The 17,191-nt window shown below is 34.3% G+C and overlaps 1 protein-coding gene across 1 annotated transcript in view; it reads left to right on the top strand.

Moving 5' to 3' along the window:
• Nucleotides 1-17,191, top strand: part of VPS13B (vacuolar protein sorting 13 homolog B) — a 996,174-nt gene that overhangs the window by 156,039 nt on the left and 822,944 nt on the right. Inside the window, exon 16 of the mRNA XM_043982862.1 lies at nucleotides 7,218-7,342. Coding sequence (XP_043838797.1) covers nucleotides 7,218-7,342 — 125 coding nt within the window. The remainder of the gene's footprint in view (nucleotides 1-7,217; nucleotides 7,343-17,191) is intronic.

The raw sequence follows: 17,191 nt of genomic DNA, 5'->3' as shown, positions 1-17,191 counted from the left end.
ACTCAGTTCTCAGACACTTCCTAGATCTTGGTATTTGTGTCCCTAGTATACAGTGCAGAGCAAGCACTAAACAAAGGTTATTAGTTGGTTATGATATTATTTGTCAGTTGGCCTCTAAGAGCCTAAGTTTCTTACAACAGGGATAATAATATTTGTGCTGCCTACAGCAGAGTTGTAAGGAAAGTGCTTTAGAAAACTTAAAGCACTACACTCGTAAGTTACTACTACAGTTATTAGAATGTGTTATAGTTCACCCCTTGATCATGTGCTCCAAAGGTATTATTAGTATTGAGTAAGACTTATCTCCTATACTATCACTGTTCCCATAAGCAATCTTGAATAGATTTGTATGTTTTTAATCGGGCATAAACATACAACATTTATGAAAACTTAACTTTTAATTGACCATATATAAGTAATCATAAATTTTTGTACTTACCAATAGTTATTTGTACTAGATTTTATATATGGCATTGTAATTTTTGCTAATTATAACTACTTTCCTTTTAACCATCAGAGCCATTTTCATCTTTTCTCTTTGTCTATCAGAAGAGCCAATGTTTCCTATGTTGTCCTAATGTTCCTCCTGTGATTATTATGACCCTAAGCAAACCTAATATCTCCTTGTCACTTCATTATATTTTGTTAAGTATTATTCACTATTGGTAGTTTCCACATACACCTTCCTTCTCAACATTTAGCTGTGAAATATACATGAGGGCATGGATTGCTTTGATTTTTTTTGCTTTGTTTTGATTTTTTTATGAAGAGAAATTGTCAGACAGAAGCAGATGTCTATGTGGCACAGATGGGCTCTTTATTGATGGCCTTTTCAATTTTAAAATTCTGTGAAAGTTTGCAAGAAATAATTAATGTTGAAATAAGCTCAGGTGTATAAAGACTGGAAAAGAGTAAAACATGGATTTCATAAATTTGCACTTTTGGTCATCATTAAGAGGAGAAAGAAATTTCATACTCCCAACTTAATGCTTTTTCATCAGCTAGTTACTGTGAAGTTTATGACGGCCAATTATATTCCATTTATTTTCTTTGAGATACAGATATACTGATGATATAACAGATACCTATAAATAACTCCTAGATTTAAATCATTTTTTTTTAAGTGAGGCAATTGGTGTTAAGTTACTTGCCCAGGGTCACACAGCTAGTAAGTGTTAAGTGTCTGAGGCCGGATTTGAACTCAGGTACTCCTGACTCCAGGGCTGGTGCTCTATCCACTGCGCCACCTAGCTGCCCCCTAAAATTTATTTTTAATGAGTATCATTTGGGACTTTGAGAAGGCTTTTTACTTTTCTTTTTTAAAGTGTGTCATAGGATTTTGTAGTTGGAAAGAATCTCAGGAGCCAGCTAATCTAACCCATACCTAAATTATGATTCATTGCTACAGTATCATTGAAAAATGGCCAGGAATCCTCTACTTCAAAATCTCCTGTGAACTCACTATCTTTAAGCTGTTTTAGTCTGTGTTTTCAATAGTTCTTATTGTTAGGAAATTTTTCTTGTCATATATAATAAGTTTTGCCTGACATCCAGTCTAAATGTGCATTTTTGCAACTTCTATTCATGGCTCCTGATTTTGCCATGAAGGGACGTAGAGACCACGTCTAATTCCAGTAGGGAAGGCGTCATGAAGAAGATGTCCCTGAGCAGAGTTTTGAATTTATCAAGAAATTTTAAGAGATGAAAGTGAGGTGCAAATGTATTCCAGGCATTGAGGCAGCCAGAACCAAGAGACAGAGAGGAGACTTGTAGTTCCATATTGAGGAAGAAAACAGATCAGTTTTGACTACAGGAAGGGGACTAAGGTAGCAGTGGTAGATTGTGCTCAGGTTGTGAAAGACTTTAAAAATTAGATAAGAGCTTATTGTTGATCCTAGAGACAACAAGGATCCATTAGAATTTGTTGAGGAGGGGCATGCCATGGTCATATCTGCACTATAGGAGCATTCCTTTGGTGACTTGGTAGTATGGAGGGTAGCTTGTTGTGGAGGAAAAAGCAAGTGGGGAATAAGCACTTGATATACATGAGCATGCATACACACTGTTAAGGGCTAAAATTCTAGCTAAACTGTCTAAAATATCTAATGAGTGGTCGCCAATAAATTATAAGCTTTAGCAAGAGTTAGGTTTTTAAGCATTTATTAAGGAGAATAAGAATTTGGTAAAGAGAGAGAGAAAGGCCTAGATTCCTATCTATTAAAGGGAGAGCACATTTCTAGCTCCCTTCTCCGCCAGCGTCCTCAGGAAAAAGAGCGAGCCTGAGCGCCAGTCTCTTCCTTCCTCCTCCCACTAGCCCGCGTCACTTCCTGACTCCTGGTCTTGCCCTCAAAGACCTTCCCTTCATGGGCAGAACTCTTCTACAGTAAGTATCCAGCAGGTGGCGTTATTCCAATCGTTACAGTCCCCCCTGTTGTTCCTCAAGAAACAAAATATTTCCTTGACGGAACAGTAAAAAGAATATAATAACTATTGCTAACTAATAATATGTGAACAATATAGAAAAGGAAGAGAGGAAAGTTTTGTCCAGAGGGGCGATTTTTTTTTGTCCTCATGTACTGGTATGGAGAAAAAGGCAGAGCAAAGGTCTACCACTGTGAAACATGTAGATTCATAGGGAATTGAGGAAATTATCATAGCCGGATTTGCGACTATAGAATGTCTAGGAATAACATAATTATTAATCGCTCTAAGATCTTGCACAAAGCGATAAACAGGTTTACCATCTGGCCCAGGCTTGGGTTTTTTAACTGGCAAAATGGGAGTATTGCATGGAGAGTGATGACATGGAATAATAATACCCTGGCTTTTCAAAGCCTCAATTATAGGGGTGATCCCTTCTATTGCTTCCCTAGACAATGGATACTGTGGAATGGAGGGGGGTGGTCCTCCCTTAACTTTAAAGGTAACAGGCATGGCAGACTTAAGGAGCCCCACCTCATTAGGGGATGAGGCCCATAAAGACTCAGGAATGTCAGAGGGGATTTTGGATACCTCCCCTGCTGATCCTTGAGCTTCTGTAAGTAAAATTGGTAATAAATGAACAGTATCCTCTGGCAATTGTAGGGAGACAGCCCCATCTGGAGCACAAGATATGGTTGCTCTAAGCTTACAAAGGAGATCACGACCTAATAAATTTACAGGGGCATCAGGCATGAGTAAAAATGAATGTTCTACTGTTAAGGGCCCCATAGATACCATGCGAGGATTCAATTTTGCCACTCTCTGGCTCTTTCCTGAGACTCCTACTACATTTAAAAATCCTACAGGTCTACACCCAGCATCTGGTTTGCTTACTAATACTGATTTAGAGGCTCCTGTGTCTAGCAGACAATCACCTTCCCTTCATGGGCAGAACTCTTCTACAGTAAGTATCCAGCAGGTGGCGTTATTCCAATCGTTACAACACACACACACACACACACACATATAAATGGGGGGGAGGGAGGGAGAGTGAGAGCACCTACTAAGTGTCAGACAGTGTGCTAAGCACTAGAAATACAAATACAAGCAAAAAAGGAAAACACAACAACTAAAAGGAAGCTTAAAAGTTTTGAACGGTGGTGGGGGGTTGGGGAGGAAGGAGGAGGAAGTACCCTTGTAGGAATTATGCTAGAGAAAGATAATCTAGAAAGGAATGAAGGAGTAAACATAGTCAGACTGGATACTCTGCTTAAAAGGGAGGTTCTGGGAAGAACCAACCAATCATAGGAAGACGTCACAGAGGCCAGAGAGATCTTCCCCGCTAAGAAGGCTTAGAGGGAGGATCTTCCAGGGCCATTTCCCCTTAACTTTTTCAGCATGTGCTATGGAATTGTCTTTGGTCCCATTGTTCATGCTACGTCTGCTATTAGTATATTTCATACTGTATAGAGTTAAACCCATCATGACGCTTCTCTTTTTGGAATGTATCTGTTTACCGTATCATCCTGTGCTTCCATGTTAATCTCGTGACCCCAGATGCTTTCTTGATAGAATTAAAATTATTTGCTTTCTATACAATTATTTCAGTTACCTTTTTGCCTACTTTTCTGTCAATCTCTATAATTTCTCATATGTAGTATTTGGGGGGGGGTTGTTTTCAAAGAGCTTAAGTTTTAAAATTTCTTTTTTAATGTTTTCTGTTAATTACATCACCATGATATCCCATATACCTCTCCTATTATACCTCCCCAACAGCCGTCCTGTATGACAAATAGTTTTTTTAAGAGAAAAAAGAATAGTCAACACAAATGATCAATACATATGGTATTTATTCAGTAAGTTGATTTCTCTTTATAATATATAATTTTTTTTTACTGGACTTTATTTAATTTTTGCTGGCTTATTCCAATCTCTGCTGATGGAAGGTTGCATTTCCAAAGGACTTTACTCTCTCTCACTCTCATACACACACACACACACAGGAACATAAGCATACAGAGATTCTGTTAGTGAAACAAATGGGAAAAGGTCCCACAGCTTCAATAAGTTTTTGCTGGAACTTGAACTAAAATCTTGTGACTTCTACTACTCTCCTGTGTTCTTTTCTTCTCTTTCAAATAAGGTGATATTAAGCTCTTATTCATTTGGCTTAGAGATGACAAACTGCTATTAACTAAAACTTGAATAAGTGACTGTATCTTTTCTAGACTTTGAACCTTCCTCTGTTTTTTGTTCATCTTTTTAATCTATTTAAAAGAAATGTTTAGTGCTTGTTCAGGTTTTGTGTATATGAAATAACATTGGTGAATGATCACTCACCTCTAATTTTCCTTTTTATAGATTGAACAGTTGCAGTCTTGTTAGAACTGCTGGGAAATTCATGACTCACACAAGGGGTGTTGGCCAGCTGATCCATTACCTTATGGTAATGAAGAGATTGAGCTGGATTTTGAGATTTTTAATTTTGCAACATTAGAAGCAGCATGCCATGGTGAAAGAGGGTCATTTTTAGAGAGTCAGTATGAAAGAGATTCAATTGCAGACTCTGGCTCAGAAATCATATTTGTGACTCTAAGTGAGTCACTTAATCCAGTAGTATCCCAGCAGTTTTCTAAGATTATACAATGCAGAATAGTTACTCATATATGTTGGAAGAGGTATTTTTGTCACTGGAAGCTCCCTATATGGATGCATAAGGCTTCTGAAACTTCCTGTGGCTTGCATAATATCTTTATGGATGTATTATTTATTTGTAAGCATTTTGTAATTTTTCAAAAATTTGGGGGAGAGTGGTGGTAGAAATATTCTTCCTAGGAAGTATATGGAGCATTTTATTTACTAGGATCACACATTAAATGTCTTAGGTCATTTGCATGAAAAATTGTCTTATACCCGTTGGCTATCCCTTTGAAAGCATTGCTAGACAACATGCAGATATAGTAAAAAAAATTTTTTAAATACCTCAGAATATCTGTGTCCAAATAATCTACAACATTTTTAATAGGTATTTTCTTCTCCCTGCCCCAACAGTTATTTTTATAGGAATAAATAGGGGTATCTTATGAAATAATCAATTGAATTTTGCATTGTCAAATAATGTCAAAAATTGGGTATGTATGAGATCCTAGGTAAAAAGTTCCCATAGTTACAAAACAGTTACCTGATATATAAAATAATATTTATAATGTAAACATTATTCATTATCATTGCCTATAGAATAACTCATTTAGTGTGTAAGAAGTATTAGTGAATATAGTGTGGTGTCTGATGAAATATTTTCTTTTTTGGGGGGAGAAAATTTTAGGGCGTAGGTTCATCTTCTGCTTAATCGGTATTTACTGAATTGAATCAAATTTGAATTAAGAAAGTGTACTATGAAGAAGTTAACATTTTGTGAAGAAGCAATAACATCATGGAAGAGATTAGAGTCTGAAATGAGTTTCTTAATTTGATCATTTATAATATCATATTTCCTTTTTTAGGGGGAGGAGGAATTATGTTTTGTTAAGATAATATGCTTCTTAAGAGATTTCGTCTCTATAGTTATCTGAAGATGTCAGGCTTCCCCATCCCACTCTGTAATTGATATAAAAAACACAGCATTTTTCTTCAAAATATTCTGTAAAAATATTGTTTCCAAAAATAATTTTTCCCCCTGAAATACTGATTTTGGAAGGAAAGGATTTGTAACTATCAATTTCAGAAATCATTCAGACACACTGATTTTCTAAAACGTAATATGATTGTAAGTAAGAGAAAGTGACTATATTTACTAAAAATACTGTTTTGGAAAATTGATTAGTAGTTTGTTAAACAAGTTAAGATCTGTATATTTCAGTGCAGAATTTAATAATAATCATCAGCAATGTTAAAATTTGCATGCTCTTATTATTGAGTGAATTATAAATAATAAGATAAGGACCTGGCTAGGTTCTGTAATTATGTGGTCATTTTTCTATCATGAAATGTTTATCTTCTCTCTTATTTAAAAACAATTGGAAAATAAATATCAGATTTAATTCTTTTTAGTGTTTTACTTAAAATACTGTGTTTTCTTGTTTCTTCCAGAAAGTCAAAATAATGTTCAGGAATTCCATTAAATGCTTTAAAATATTTTTAGTATGATCTGTTAGTTTTAAGTGTAAACACATGAAGGCTCCCTTTGTGGAATTTGGCGAGTTTGTTGGAGGAGCTCAACCCTACAATTAATTGAAAAGAAAAGTGAAAACAAAATGCAGTTTTACGTTATGCCACGAAATGTCTTGGGTACATGATTTAGCTGAAAGAAATAGAAATGAAAGATATAACTTTGTTTTATATGCCCCTGTGAAAGATTTTGTTCAGATTTGCTTTAATCATAAACTAGATTAATAAAAACTAATGTATTCGACATGAAGTATAAAATGTAATCAAAGACATGGAATGAGTGATATGTATATTTTAGCAGATAGATAGAAAACATTTAAAATGGGAATTAATGTGTGGTTAAACCAGACATATATATAAAAAGTAAAATCCTCAGATCAAAACAAGCATTTAAAAGGAATATTTCAGGGGTATGATAGAAATATTATTGTCTAATTAATCTCATTTTTGTTTTCAGTAAATTGTCAAGTTGACTAAAAGGAAATTTTTGATAATTTGGAAGATGGATAAGACACTGGAAAATATTTAATGTGCGGCTGTTTTACAGAAAGTAGAAACTGACATGCTTCATCCTGTGCTTATTAAAACTTTGTCTCCATGAACATTTTGATCTTTTCTATTTGTTTCAGATATTTGGTTTCCAGGCAGGATTGACCTCTCTGGATAGTAAAGGAACATACTGCTTACCTGTTCCACTTATTCCTTCATTTAGCATTGCTATTTATGGAAAATTGCTGAAACTCCCCATGTGTTGGTAAGTGTTATTTATTAAAATGTGTAATGTTGAGAAAGAGATGACTTATTTTCTTTTTAACTTATTCTGCCTTTGGAAAGCAAATGTACTTTTATGTTATTTCAGTTTAAGAAATACCACTTCAGAATAGGGAAATTTTGTATAAGTTATACTTTTTCTTCTGAGAATTTCAAAACATCCAGTTATTTCTCAAGCATATTCATTAGTAATGGACTTTTGGATAAGGATACCTATTGATAGAATCAGAATTTATATTTGATGTTACTTTTTGTGCCTGACTTTAATAGGATGCTTAAAAGAAACTTCCAAAAATGTTTCTATTTCAGAGTGAACTAATTGTCGTTCTTGGTTTTATTTTTTTGAAGAAACTTATTTCTTAGATAAGGAACCCACTAGTTAACTTTAGAAACCCAGTGATTCACTAGTTAACTGTTCATTTCCTTTAATAATGTATTTACTGACTAGATAACCCTGATGGTATTGCTATACAGAATGTATTATTTCTGACATGTCTAGTTCATTATCATTTAAATTATTTCTGGAATAATTTATACCTATAATTAATTTAGTACTTAGATTTACATGCTATTTGGATGAGGTTTTCTCAGTTTGAAAATTTATATTTGAGATATTAATAAGCTTTGAAGTTTTCTATGTATATAAATTTTTGTATTTCTTGCATAGTGATGGATTCTTTTGAATATGTAAGGAATGTAATCATAAATTGTGACATGCTTCAAGAGCATGTAACTTTTTGTATAAACATGCTGCATATGTTGGTTTGATACATGAATTATTTGTTTTAGACTCTTAATGAATGAACTTTTTTTTTCATAAGAAATACATCACCCAGGTAGTGGTAGTTAAAATGTTTGTGGTATATTTACATTATGTCTTATAAAAAGTAATGCTAATTCTTTGAGTTATCAGTCGTTCCCCTCTACCCCCAAAGTACTGTATTCTGATGAGAAAATGATTCAATGTAATAGTACATAACTGAGTATAATATTTTTGAAGTAGCCTGATTTAGTGAGGCACACACACCATCTTTTCTAAGAAATTTACATTCTTTACCAGTACTAGTTCTATAAGAATTTCTTAAGTTAGCTGTGAGACCTGTTACAAATTCCTGTTTTTAGTACTTTGATAAATGGTTGCCCCTTCCACTTTTTGTTTTACCGAAATGTGTTGGTCTTGTATATTTTGATATGTTTAGTCTCTCTTGAACGATTTTATTTTACTCCTCATCACTATTCCTCATGTGCCTCTCATTACGTAGGGTGGAGTGCACATACCGTATGACCTATCAAGACATGGCCTAGAACATGTACTGTGATTATTCAGAAATAAATAAGCGTGTTCTAAAAGAGCTACTCAGTGAATTTAATTATTAGCTGCACTGGTAAATATACTGTCACAGATGGACAGTGTGGTATTCATTTTCTGTATGCATGTCAGTGGTGTTTTTAAACTGAAATATTCTTTGTAGGCCTTTAATACTTAAATTATAATATTTATATGTAATAATTATGTCTGATGATTTAAGAATTAAACTATTTTTCATGAGACAAAAATGAGAAAATGCATAGTGGTTTGCAAACTTTGAAGTGCTATATAAAGAATAAGCAAGTGAACATAATTCAAGTACTTGTGTTTAAGGCTATTCTTCCACAAAATCTTTAAAAACATTAATACAATAAATTAAAAATTAGTGTTTGCAATTCATGGAATGCTTTTGACTCTGAGGCAGGTGTTATTTTTTCCATAGATACCTCAAAGTTATTACAATATTTTAACCCCTGTTTTACAAACCTATTGCTATTTAATGTCTTTTAAAATCTGGTTTTCCTCAATAATATTATTGCAACAACTTAGTATATAAACAAAAAGCATTTATTTTGAAAACAAGAGGTCGAAAACAATGATAAATACAACTCAGTTAAATGAAGTGTAGTTTGAAGTGAATAAAACACCAGATGAAACACATCAAATAGCACTTGGAATAAATCGAAATCGGCACGAGGACCAAGAGCTTCATTGAAGTCATGCAGTGAGTGAGAATTAGTTCTGTAAGGTAGCCTGGTAATGTCATTAAACTTCAAATCCTTCTTGTCCTGTGGCCCTACCTTTCTCCCACTCCTCCCTCAAATTATACCACCTGCTTTATTTGGATTTTTAGATTTCACATTCCAGAGTTTCTTAAAATACACACATCTGATGCTACATATGTTCTTCTATTTCTTGAGAGAAAATATATACCACAGGCAATAGCTTTTAAAAACAAAGGCATTTTATGGACTGTTATGGAATCCCTTAGGTAGTATGTTTTGAGTTAGCAGTGAAAATCTCAACTTTATTTCTGACATAAATCATTAAACTAGCCTTTTTTTGGGGGGTTACAAAATAATAACTCCACACCATACTATTAATTATGTATGATACTGGATTTGGGTTGTATTTTTTCCTCCTGTATAATCTTAGTGATTGTGACTTTTTGTTTTCTAAAATTATTGGTTAATTTGTTTCTTTGAATTGACTAATTTTAAAAGTAATTTTTTTCTATTTAAATTTTTATTTTTCTGAAATGAATGTTCATGGATGGAAAGTATAATAAATTCTCATAATATACAAGTCAATAAACCATCACTGATATTATTCTTAGAGGTGAAATATTCTGTTTATAGAATTGTTTTAATTTAAAGTATAATTTAACACTACACAAATCTAAAATATAAACAGCATGAGATTCAGGATAGTTTCATTCTTTCATTGTTTCTTGTTTGATTGGTAACTTTTAGATTATTAATTGGCATATGTTTGGAAAGATATGGTTGGTAATGACAATCAATGTTAAATGCAAAGTAGAAATCTTGCTACTATTTAACTTTTGTTGGAATGAGGTTTACCTTGAGAGGAAGTATAGTACAGTGGAAAGAGTTCTAGGTTTACAGTTAGAGAACCTGAGTTCAAATCTTCACCTCTATGTGTTTCAGTTTCCTCATCCATGAAATGAGGAGGTTAGGTCAGATGACTCAAACCCCCTTCTACGTCTAAATCTGTCATCCTGTGGCTCTTCTTTGTTAGGGGGACAGAGCCATTTTAATCCTAATACTGTTACTAACAATAGCCACAGCTGTTATGATTTAACATTTATGTTATGATTTAAGATTTTAAAAACACTATACATTATATCCTGTGATCAATTAATTAATCACTAAGTATTTATTAAGTGCTTACTTTTTGTCAGGCTCCATGCTAGATGCTGAGGATACAAGGATAAAAGTGAAAACAGTTCCTGACCCTACAGAGCTTATAACAGCTTTGGGGGAAACAGCATGCATTTCTATAAACATATAAAAATAGATGTAAAACAAATGCAGGATGATGGGATGGAACAAGGCAGGAATTGGAGTAATTAAGAAATGCTTGCTGTAGAAGGTGGTGCTTCAAATTTTAGAGTCTGAAAAACAGATATGAGGAAGAAATTCATCACAGGCAAGAGAGGACAGCCAGTGCAGAGGCATAGGAGTGAGAAGAGGGGTGCTGGGAATGAGAAGCAGTCAGGCAAGGCTAGTTTGGGTGGTACTTGGCATGGAGAAAAGGAACATGGGTAATAAGACTGGGAAAAAAAAAAGTTGGGCCAGATTGTGAAGGCCTTCGATTGCCAGATACAGGAGTTTATATTTGAATCTGGTTGTGGTCATGGTGGTGGTAGTAGGAGTAGTTATAATGGTGGTGGTGGTGGTAGTGGCAGTGGCAGTGACAGCAGCAGCAGTAGTAGCAGCAGCTTTATATGATGCTTACTGTGTGTAAGGAACTGTGTTAATAAGTGCTTTATAATTATTTTCTCATTTGATCTTCACAACAACCCTGGGAGATAGGTGCTACTATTATCCCAATTTTATAGATTAGAAAACTGAGGCAAAGCAAGGTTAAGTGACTTTCCTAGGGCCCCACAGGTAGTTAAGTTCCTGAGACTGAATCTGAACTCAGATCTTCCTGAATCCAGTTCCATTGATCAATACACTTTGCCACCTAGTTGCCTAGCTGGTAATAATAGTGAGTCAGTGGAGTTTATTGAATAGAGAAATAACATCCTCAGATTTGTGCTTTAGAAAAGTGGTTTGGCAACAGTACTGTGAGATAAATATTGTAGGTTTTATTATTCTTATTCTATAGATGAAGAAACTAAAACTGGGAAGCTAGGTGACTTTAGATAAGCCACAGTATAAGTGTTGTAGGATTGGAAACTTGGTTATTTGTTCAAGCTTTCACTATGCTAAAGTATATTTTTAGCTTAAAAATGAGCAAAAGTTAAAGAAAAACCTATTATTTTAATGTAAAATTTTTCTAAAAAATTTAACATTTTCTTTTTGTGCACATGTATGAGACTGTTTTGTTAGGATTTATTACATATATAACTATTCTTACTTGGAGAGATTTTATTTTATTTTAATATAAACATGTAAAGGTATTTCTTATCATAATATTGCCTGTAAGTTGCATTATTTTCAGGGCCTCTCATAGTCATTTTTGGCTCTTAGGAGCCCAAAGTAGTGGGGTTCCTTTCCAGTTAACTGGTACTTTGACTTTATGCTTTTGTGACGGTGATATGTATATGATCATTGAATTTTTGTATTGGAAGAGACCTTAGAGGTCATTTAGTCTCATCTTCTATTAGTGCAGAAATCCCATCATCTGAATGTAGACATCCAACCCCCTACTTTTGAATGCTTACGAGGATACTACTTAGAGAGAAAACTTGTTCCTTTGTTGGACAGGCCTAATTGTTAGGTCATTCCTGTATTAAATAGAAATCAGCCTCTATAACCTTCTCATCAGACCTAGTTCTAGCCTTTAGATACATAGTAGACTGAAAAAAATCTGTTCTTTTTAAAAAATATCAACTTTTCATAACTTTAAGACTTTTATCATTCAGATTCCTCAAATTTAGAGTTAAATGGTAAGGAAAATTTTAGAAGGCTTTTGTAAGGACCACATGGATCATCTTTTCAACCTTTCTATTTCCATTGTCTTTTTCTACTGCTATAGGTATTTAAAAGAAATTTTGGAACAATATTTGATTGCTTTGTATTTCGGGTGTTTTTTTTCTTAATTTCATCTTTAACAAAAATGGAAACTCTTTGAATGCACACTATAAAGTGGAAAATACTAATAACTAGAATAATTTATCTCTTATTACTACAGTTATAATTTTATGGCATGTTTTGTAATAGTAAAGTCTATAAACATTTGCAACCTGATTTCTCACATATTTGTTGTGTTGCTCTTAACTTCTCTATTTTATATGTGTGTGTGTGCGCGCGTACGTGTATATACACACACACACACACACACACACATACTTTTTTTTTCCAGCCTCAGAATACTAAGTGAAGGATTGCAAATTTGTTGAAGTCATAAGGTCCTCTATTTAAAACAGTAAAAAGCAGTGACCCTCTTTGACAAATATGATCTGTTGATCAAAGGTCTGTGACCTTTTGTCATGGTATATAATGGTAATAAAGTAAGTTTTATGTCAGTTTATATAATTAATCTTTTGTTTTAATAAATGGGGTCTGAAATAATAATAATGGCAATGAAATATCAAGCTATATTTGAAATGTTGATTATGAATTTTAATAGAAATTCTTTTTACTCTTTTTTATATTGTTCCTTGATTATGGAAAATATGTTTAATAAGTATTTGCCCTGTAGGGGGTATTGGTTGTTCTCCCCCCCCCCAAAAAAAAAAAAAACAAACCCAATCTCTATGATTGTATTTGGGAATGAGTGCACTGATACAGAATGATGATGATGAAAGTATAATTTACAAATAGAAGGGGAAAGAATCATAATTAGAAATAATGTCCCCACAGATACTTAAGATATGAAAATTATCCAGTATTTTCACAGAATTGTCTAATTCTACTTCCTGTGGAATCCCTTTATGTTTCTGGAGAACGCTGGATTTTTCAGAACACAGTTGAGACCCTTCATTAGTTTGTCCTTATTGGAGTAAGTATGTTGTTGTTTAGTTGTTTTCAGTTGTGTCTGACTCTTCATGAACCCCATTTGGGGTTTTCTTGGCAAAAGTACTGGAGTGCTTTTCCATTTCCTTCTCCATCTCATTTTACAGATGAGGAAACCAAGGCAAATAGGATTAGGTGACTTGCTCGGCATCACACAGCTCATAAGTATTTGAGGCTGGATTTGAACTCATGTCTTCCTGACTTCAGGCCCAGCACTCTATCCATTGCACCACCTCACTGCCCTATATTATGTACATTAAGTATAGTATGTGAAATATTTTTTGTAGCCCAACCTTATCCTCACAAGGTAGGTATAATGCAGATCAATGAGAAACATCAGGTTTATTTGGTTTCATACTAGTTTACCCATTTAGTCATTGGCCTCTAATAGTCTGGCATACTGTTTGCTTCCTTAGTGCTATCATTGTAGGAAATCCTACCCTAGGTGAAGAGATGAGTAAAAATACATTGGATAACCTACTGCCTACTTTTTTTTTCTTTTTTTTTGGTGAGGCAATTGGGGTTAAGTGACTTGCCCAGGGTCACACAGCTAGTGTCAAGCGTCTGAGGCTGGATTTGAACTCAGGTACTCCTGATTCCAGGGCCGGTGCTCTATCCACTGTACCACCTAGCTGCCCCTACTGCCTACTTTTTAAGAATATGGGTGAAATACTTTGTCTATAAGTTTACATTTTATTCTGTCACTTTGATTACTTCCTCTATAGTATATTTTTCTAAATATTCCATCTAATTATACTCTTTGCTTTTCTAATGAATAATCTGCCACTCAAATAGATCTGCCATTTTCTTGATGGGAGTGTTTCCTTTCCTTATGTAGACTGTGGCCCATGCAGGACCATTCATCCTTTGTGACTTTTCCATGTCTCTCCCCATAAGTTCACTCTAAGTTACTCAACCAACATGCTGGGGACCTTCCCCATTCCTCTTAATATTCATTGTAATAATGGCAGTGTAATGCATAGGCTATTTATTCATTGGTTATCCATTGTTCTTGCCACATAACTAGCTTGTAGTCTGTTTTGGTCATATATTTCTTTGGTGCCATCCTTTACTTAGGTTCTTATTTGTAGACTCTTATTTGGTATGTATTGTTGCCTTCTAATCAACCCTGAGCCTCTCTACTGTTGTGTCATGGTCCACTACAGTTTCTGAACACAATGACACTAATTTGTTTAATTGTATTTCTGAGGAATACACACACACACACACACACACACACACACACACACACACACACACACACACATTCTTTGTACTTTAAAATTGGTTTTCTTTGGTGGCATCATAAGAGCCCTTTTATTGTATTTTTTTTTTTTTTGCAGGCCAGTAGGGGTTAAGTGACTTGCCCAGGGTCACACAGCTAGTAAGTGTCAAGTGTCTGAGGTAGGATTTGAACTCAGGTCCTCCTGACTCCAGGGCCGGTGCTTTATCCACTGCGCCACCTAGCTGCCCCCCTTTTATTGTATTTTGATGGTCCTAGTAAGTTTGTGTACTTCCCATATATAACTCTGTGTATTTTAATTTGTCTTAACAGCCCAAGTAATGGAGTTAGGAGAGGGGAAGTCTGACATGATAAATGGAAACTCATTTGTAAATGAATGACAGCTCTTTTTCTGGGAGGTTCTACCAACTCTAAAACTGCTTCCATTATGGTTTTGCAATATACTTTGTCTTTGTAGGACTGTTCTAGCTAAGTAAGAACAGACTCATCAACAGGAGGTTGGCTACTTTGTAATGAATTTTCTGGCCATGAAACAAATAAAAATACAACTCCTCATTGTTGTGCAACCTCTTTCTGCTTTCACACTGATGGTAACTCAATGCAAAAAAGGTGACAGAGGGTAAAAGAATGACATAGTTTTAGACTATCTCTAAACTTTAATTTAGCTACAGGGGTTCTTAATGTGACATTCATATCTGAGTTGACATGAGTAATGAGTAGACATGATACCAGAGAACCTAAATTCTATAAATCTTGACATTTTTTTTTTCCATAGCTGACTCCCAAATCAGAATAAAGTTGTAGCAAAATGCACACTTAACTCACTAACTTTCCTTGGAAAGTCTAATAAAGAAGGTGCTGAATTGGTTTTATTGTACAACCAAAGGCAACAAGGTCATCTTGTATTGTAATTCTCATTTAAAGTATTTGGGAAAAGATCATCATGCATATGATTGCAGCTTATTTATGAACATCTGTTGCAGAATGCTGAGATAGAAAAATACTAAGAATGCAAATAAGAAACTCTACATTAAATCAGCATGTGTTTTGAAGTTACTAACAAATATTTGTCAACTTCCCTGATTTGATGAAGATATTGAAAGCTATGTTGGAAAACGTGGAATCAAGAATAAGGAATGAAAAAGGGCTCAAAGTTATGAACTCTATATTAGCCTTATGTTCACATCCTGAATATTTAATAATAATAATAACTAGTAACAACACTTATATAGCACCTTAAAGTTTGGAAATCACTTTACAGATATCTCATTTTATCCTCAGAACACTCATGGAAGGTAGGTACAATTGCTATACTCGTTTTACACATAAGGAAACTGAGGCAGATAGTCGTTAAGTCACTTGTCCAGGGTCAGATAGCTAGCAATTTCTGAGGCTGGACTTGAACTCAAATCTCCCTGACTCAGTTCCAGTGCTCCATGTACTGCAACACCTGGCTGCTTCTACTTCCTTTGAGAAAAGAAGCTGGAGGTACTGATCAAACCATGCACCATTCACTTCCCAACTTAATTTAATGGAATATGTTTGAGTGGATAGGAAATGACTCATCTTTGATGAATTATTCCTGAGTCCCGTGAGTATATTCAGGCAGTCAAGTCAGCAAACATTTATTATATTCCAGGCTTCTTGATAAAGCACTAGGGGAACAAAGAAAGGCAAAAACATGATCTTTGCCCTCAAGGAGCTCCTATTCTGGTGGAGATAATATGCAACCTACCATGTATATATAAGATATCTACAAAATAGATGGACCACTGAATTGTTAGAGATAAAAATGACTATTTGCTACTATGAATCTCATTTTTCTTATACTCGATGACCTGTTAGATCTCTTTCAGGGATAAATCTCTGATCCTAAAAGAAAGGATAAAAATGAGAAAAAATAGATAGTGTTCAGTTAAAGCCACCTTCATCGTAAACTTGCTTAAACAATTTATTGATTATGAGAAATGGGAGATACACACATATATATGAATTATTTCAATAACTTCATACAGTGGTTCAACTAATATGAATCTCTACAACGAGGACACCAATGGTGCCTAAGTTAGCAAATATTTGACTTATTTGCCAAGCAGATATATGCCCACCTGGTATAACACCAGTTCAGAATATAGTCTCTCTTGAAAAATATTGTGGAAAAGAATAGTGGAAGATTGTGAGGAATTCTACCATATTAAACAGAGAAGTATTGGAAGGTAAGCGTAATTCAAAGAAATTTTGGTGAGTAACACAGTTAAATAAAGCTTTAAGGATAAATCTACAACTGAGAATAGTCAAAAGATGAAAAAAATCTGCAAGTATTTTTTTTGTGTGTTTTGGTTTTTTAAGTATTTTTATAACAAATTATTTTTGCCATTAAGGAAAATAAAAACATCACCGTCAATGAAGTAGAAATAAAGAGAGAAGATAGGAAAAACAATTGAATCAGACCAAGGGTACATAGAAGATATTGTTGGTGAAAGCATAACAGTTTTGAGGACATTGGGAAGTCATTCTTCATAGTATCTGAAGGGATGGTAAATATCGAAGTTGTGTGTGTGTATAATTCTCTCA

Source organism: Dromiciops gliroides, chromosome 1 (assembly GCF_019393635.1).
Source record: "Dromiciops gliroides isolate mDroGli1 chromosome 1, mDroGli1.pri, whole genome shotgun sequence".
Classification (NCBI taxonomy): Eukaryota; Metazoa; Chordata; class Mammalia; order Microbiotheria; family Microbiotheriidae; genus Dromiciops; species Dromiciops gliroides.
The sequence above is the reverse complement of the archived record's forward strand: the minus strand, read 5'-3'. Positions and strand labels throughout refer to the sequence as shown.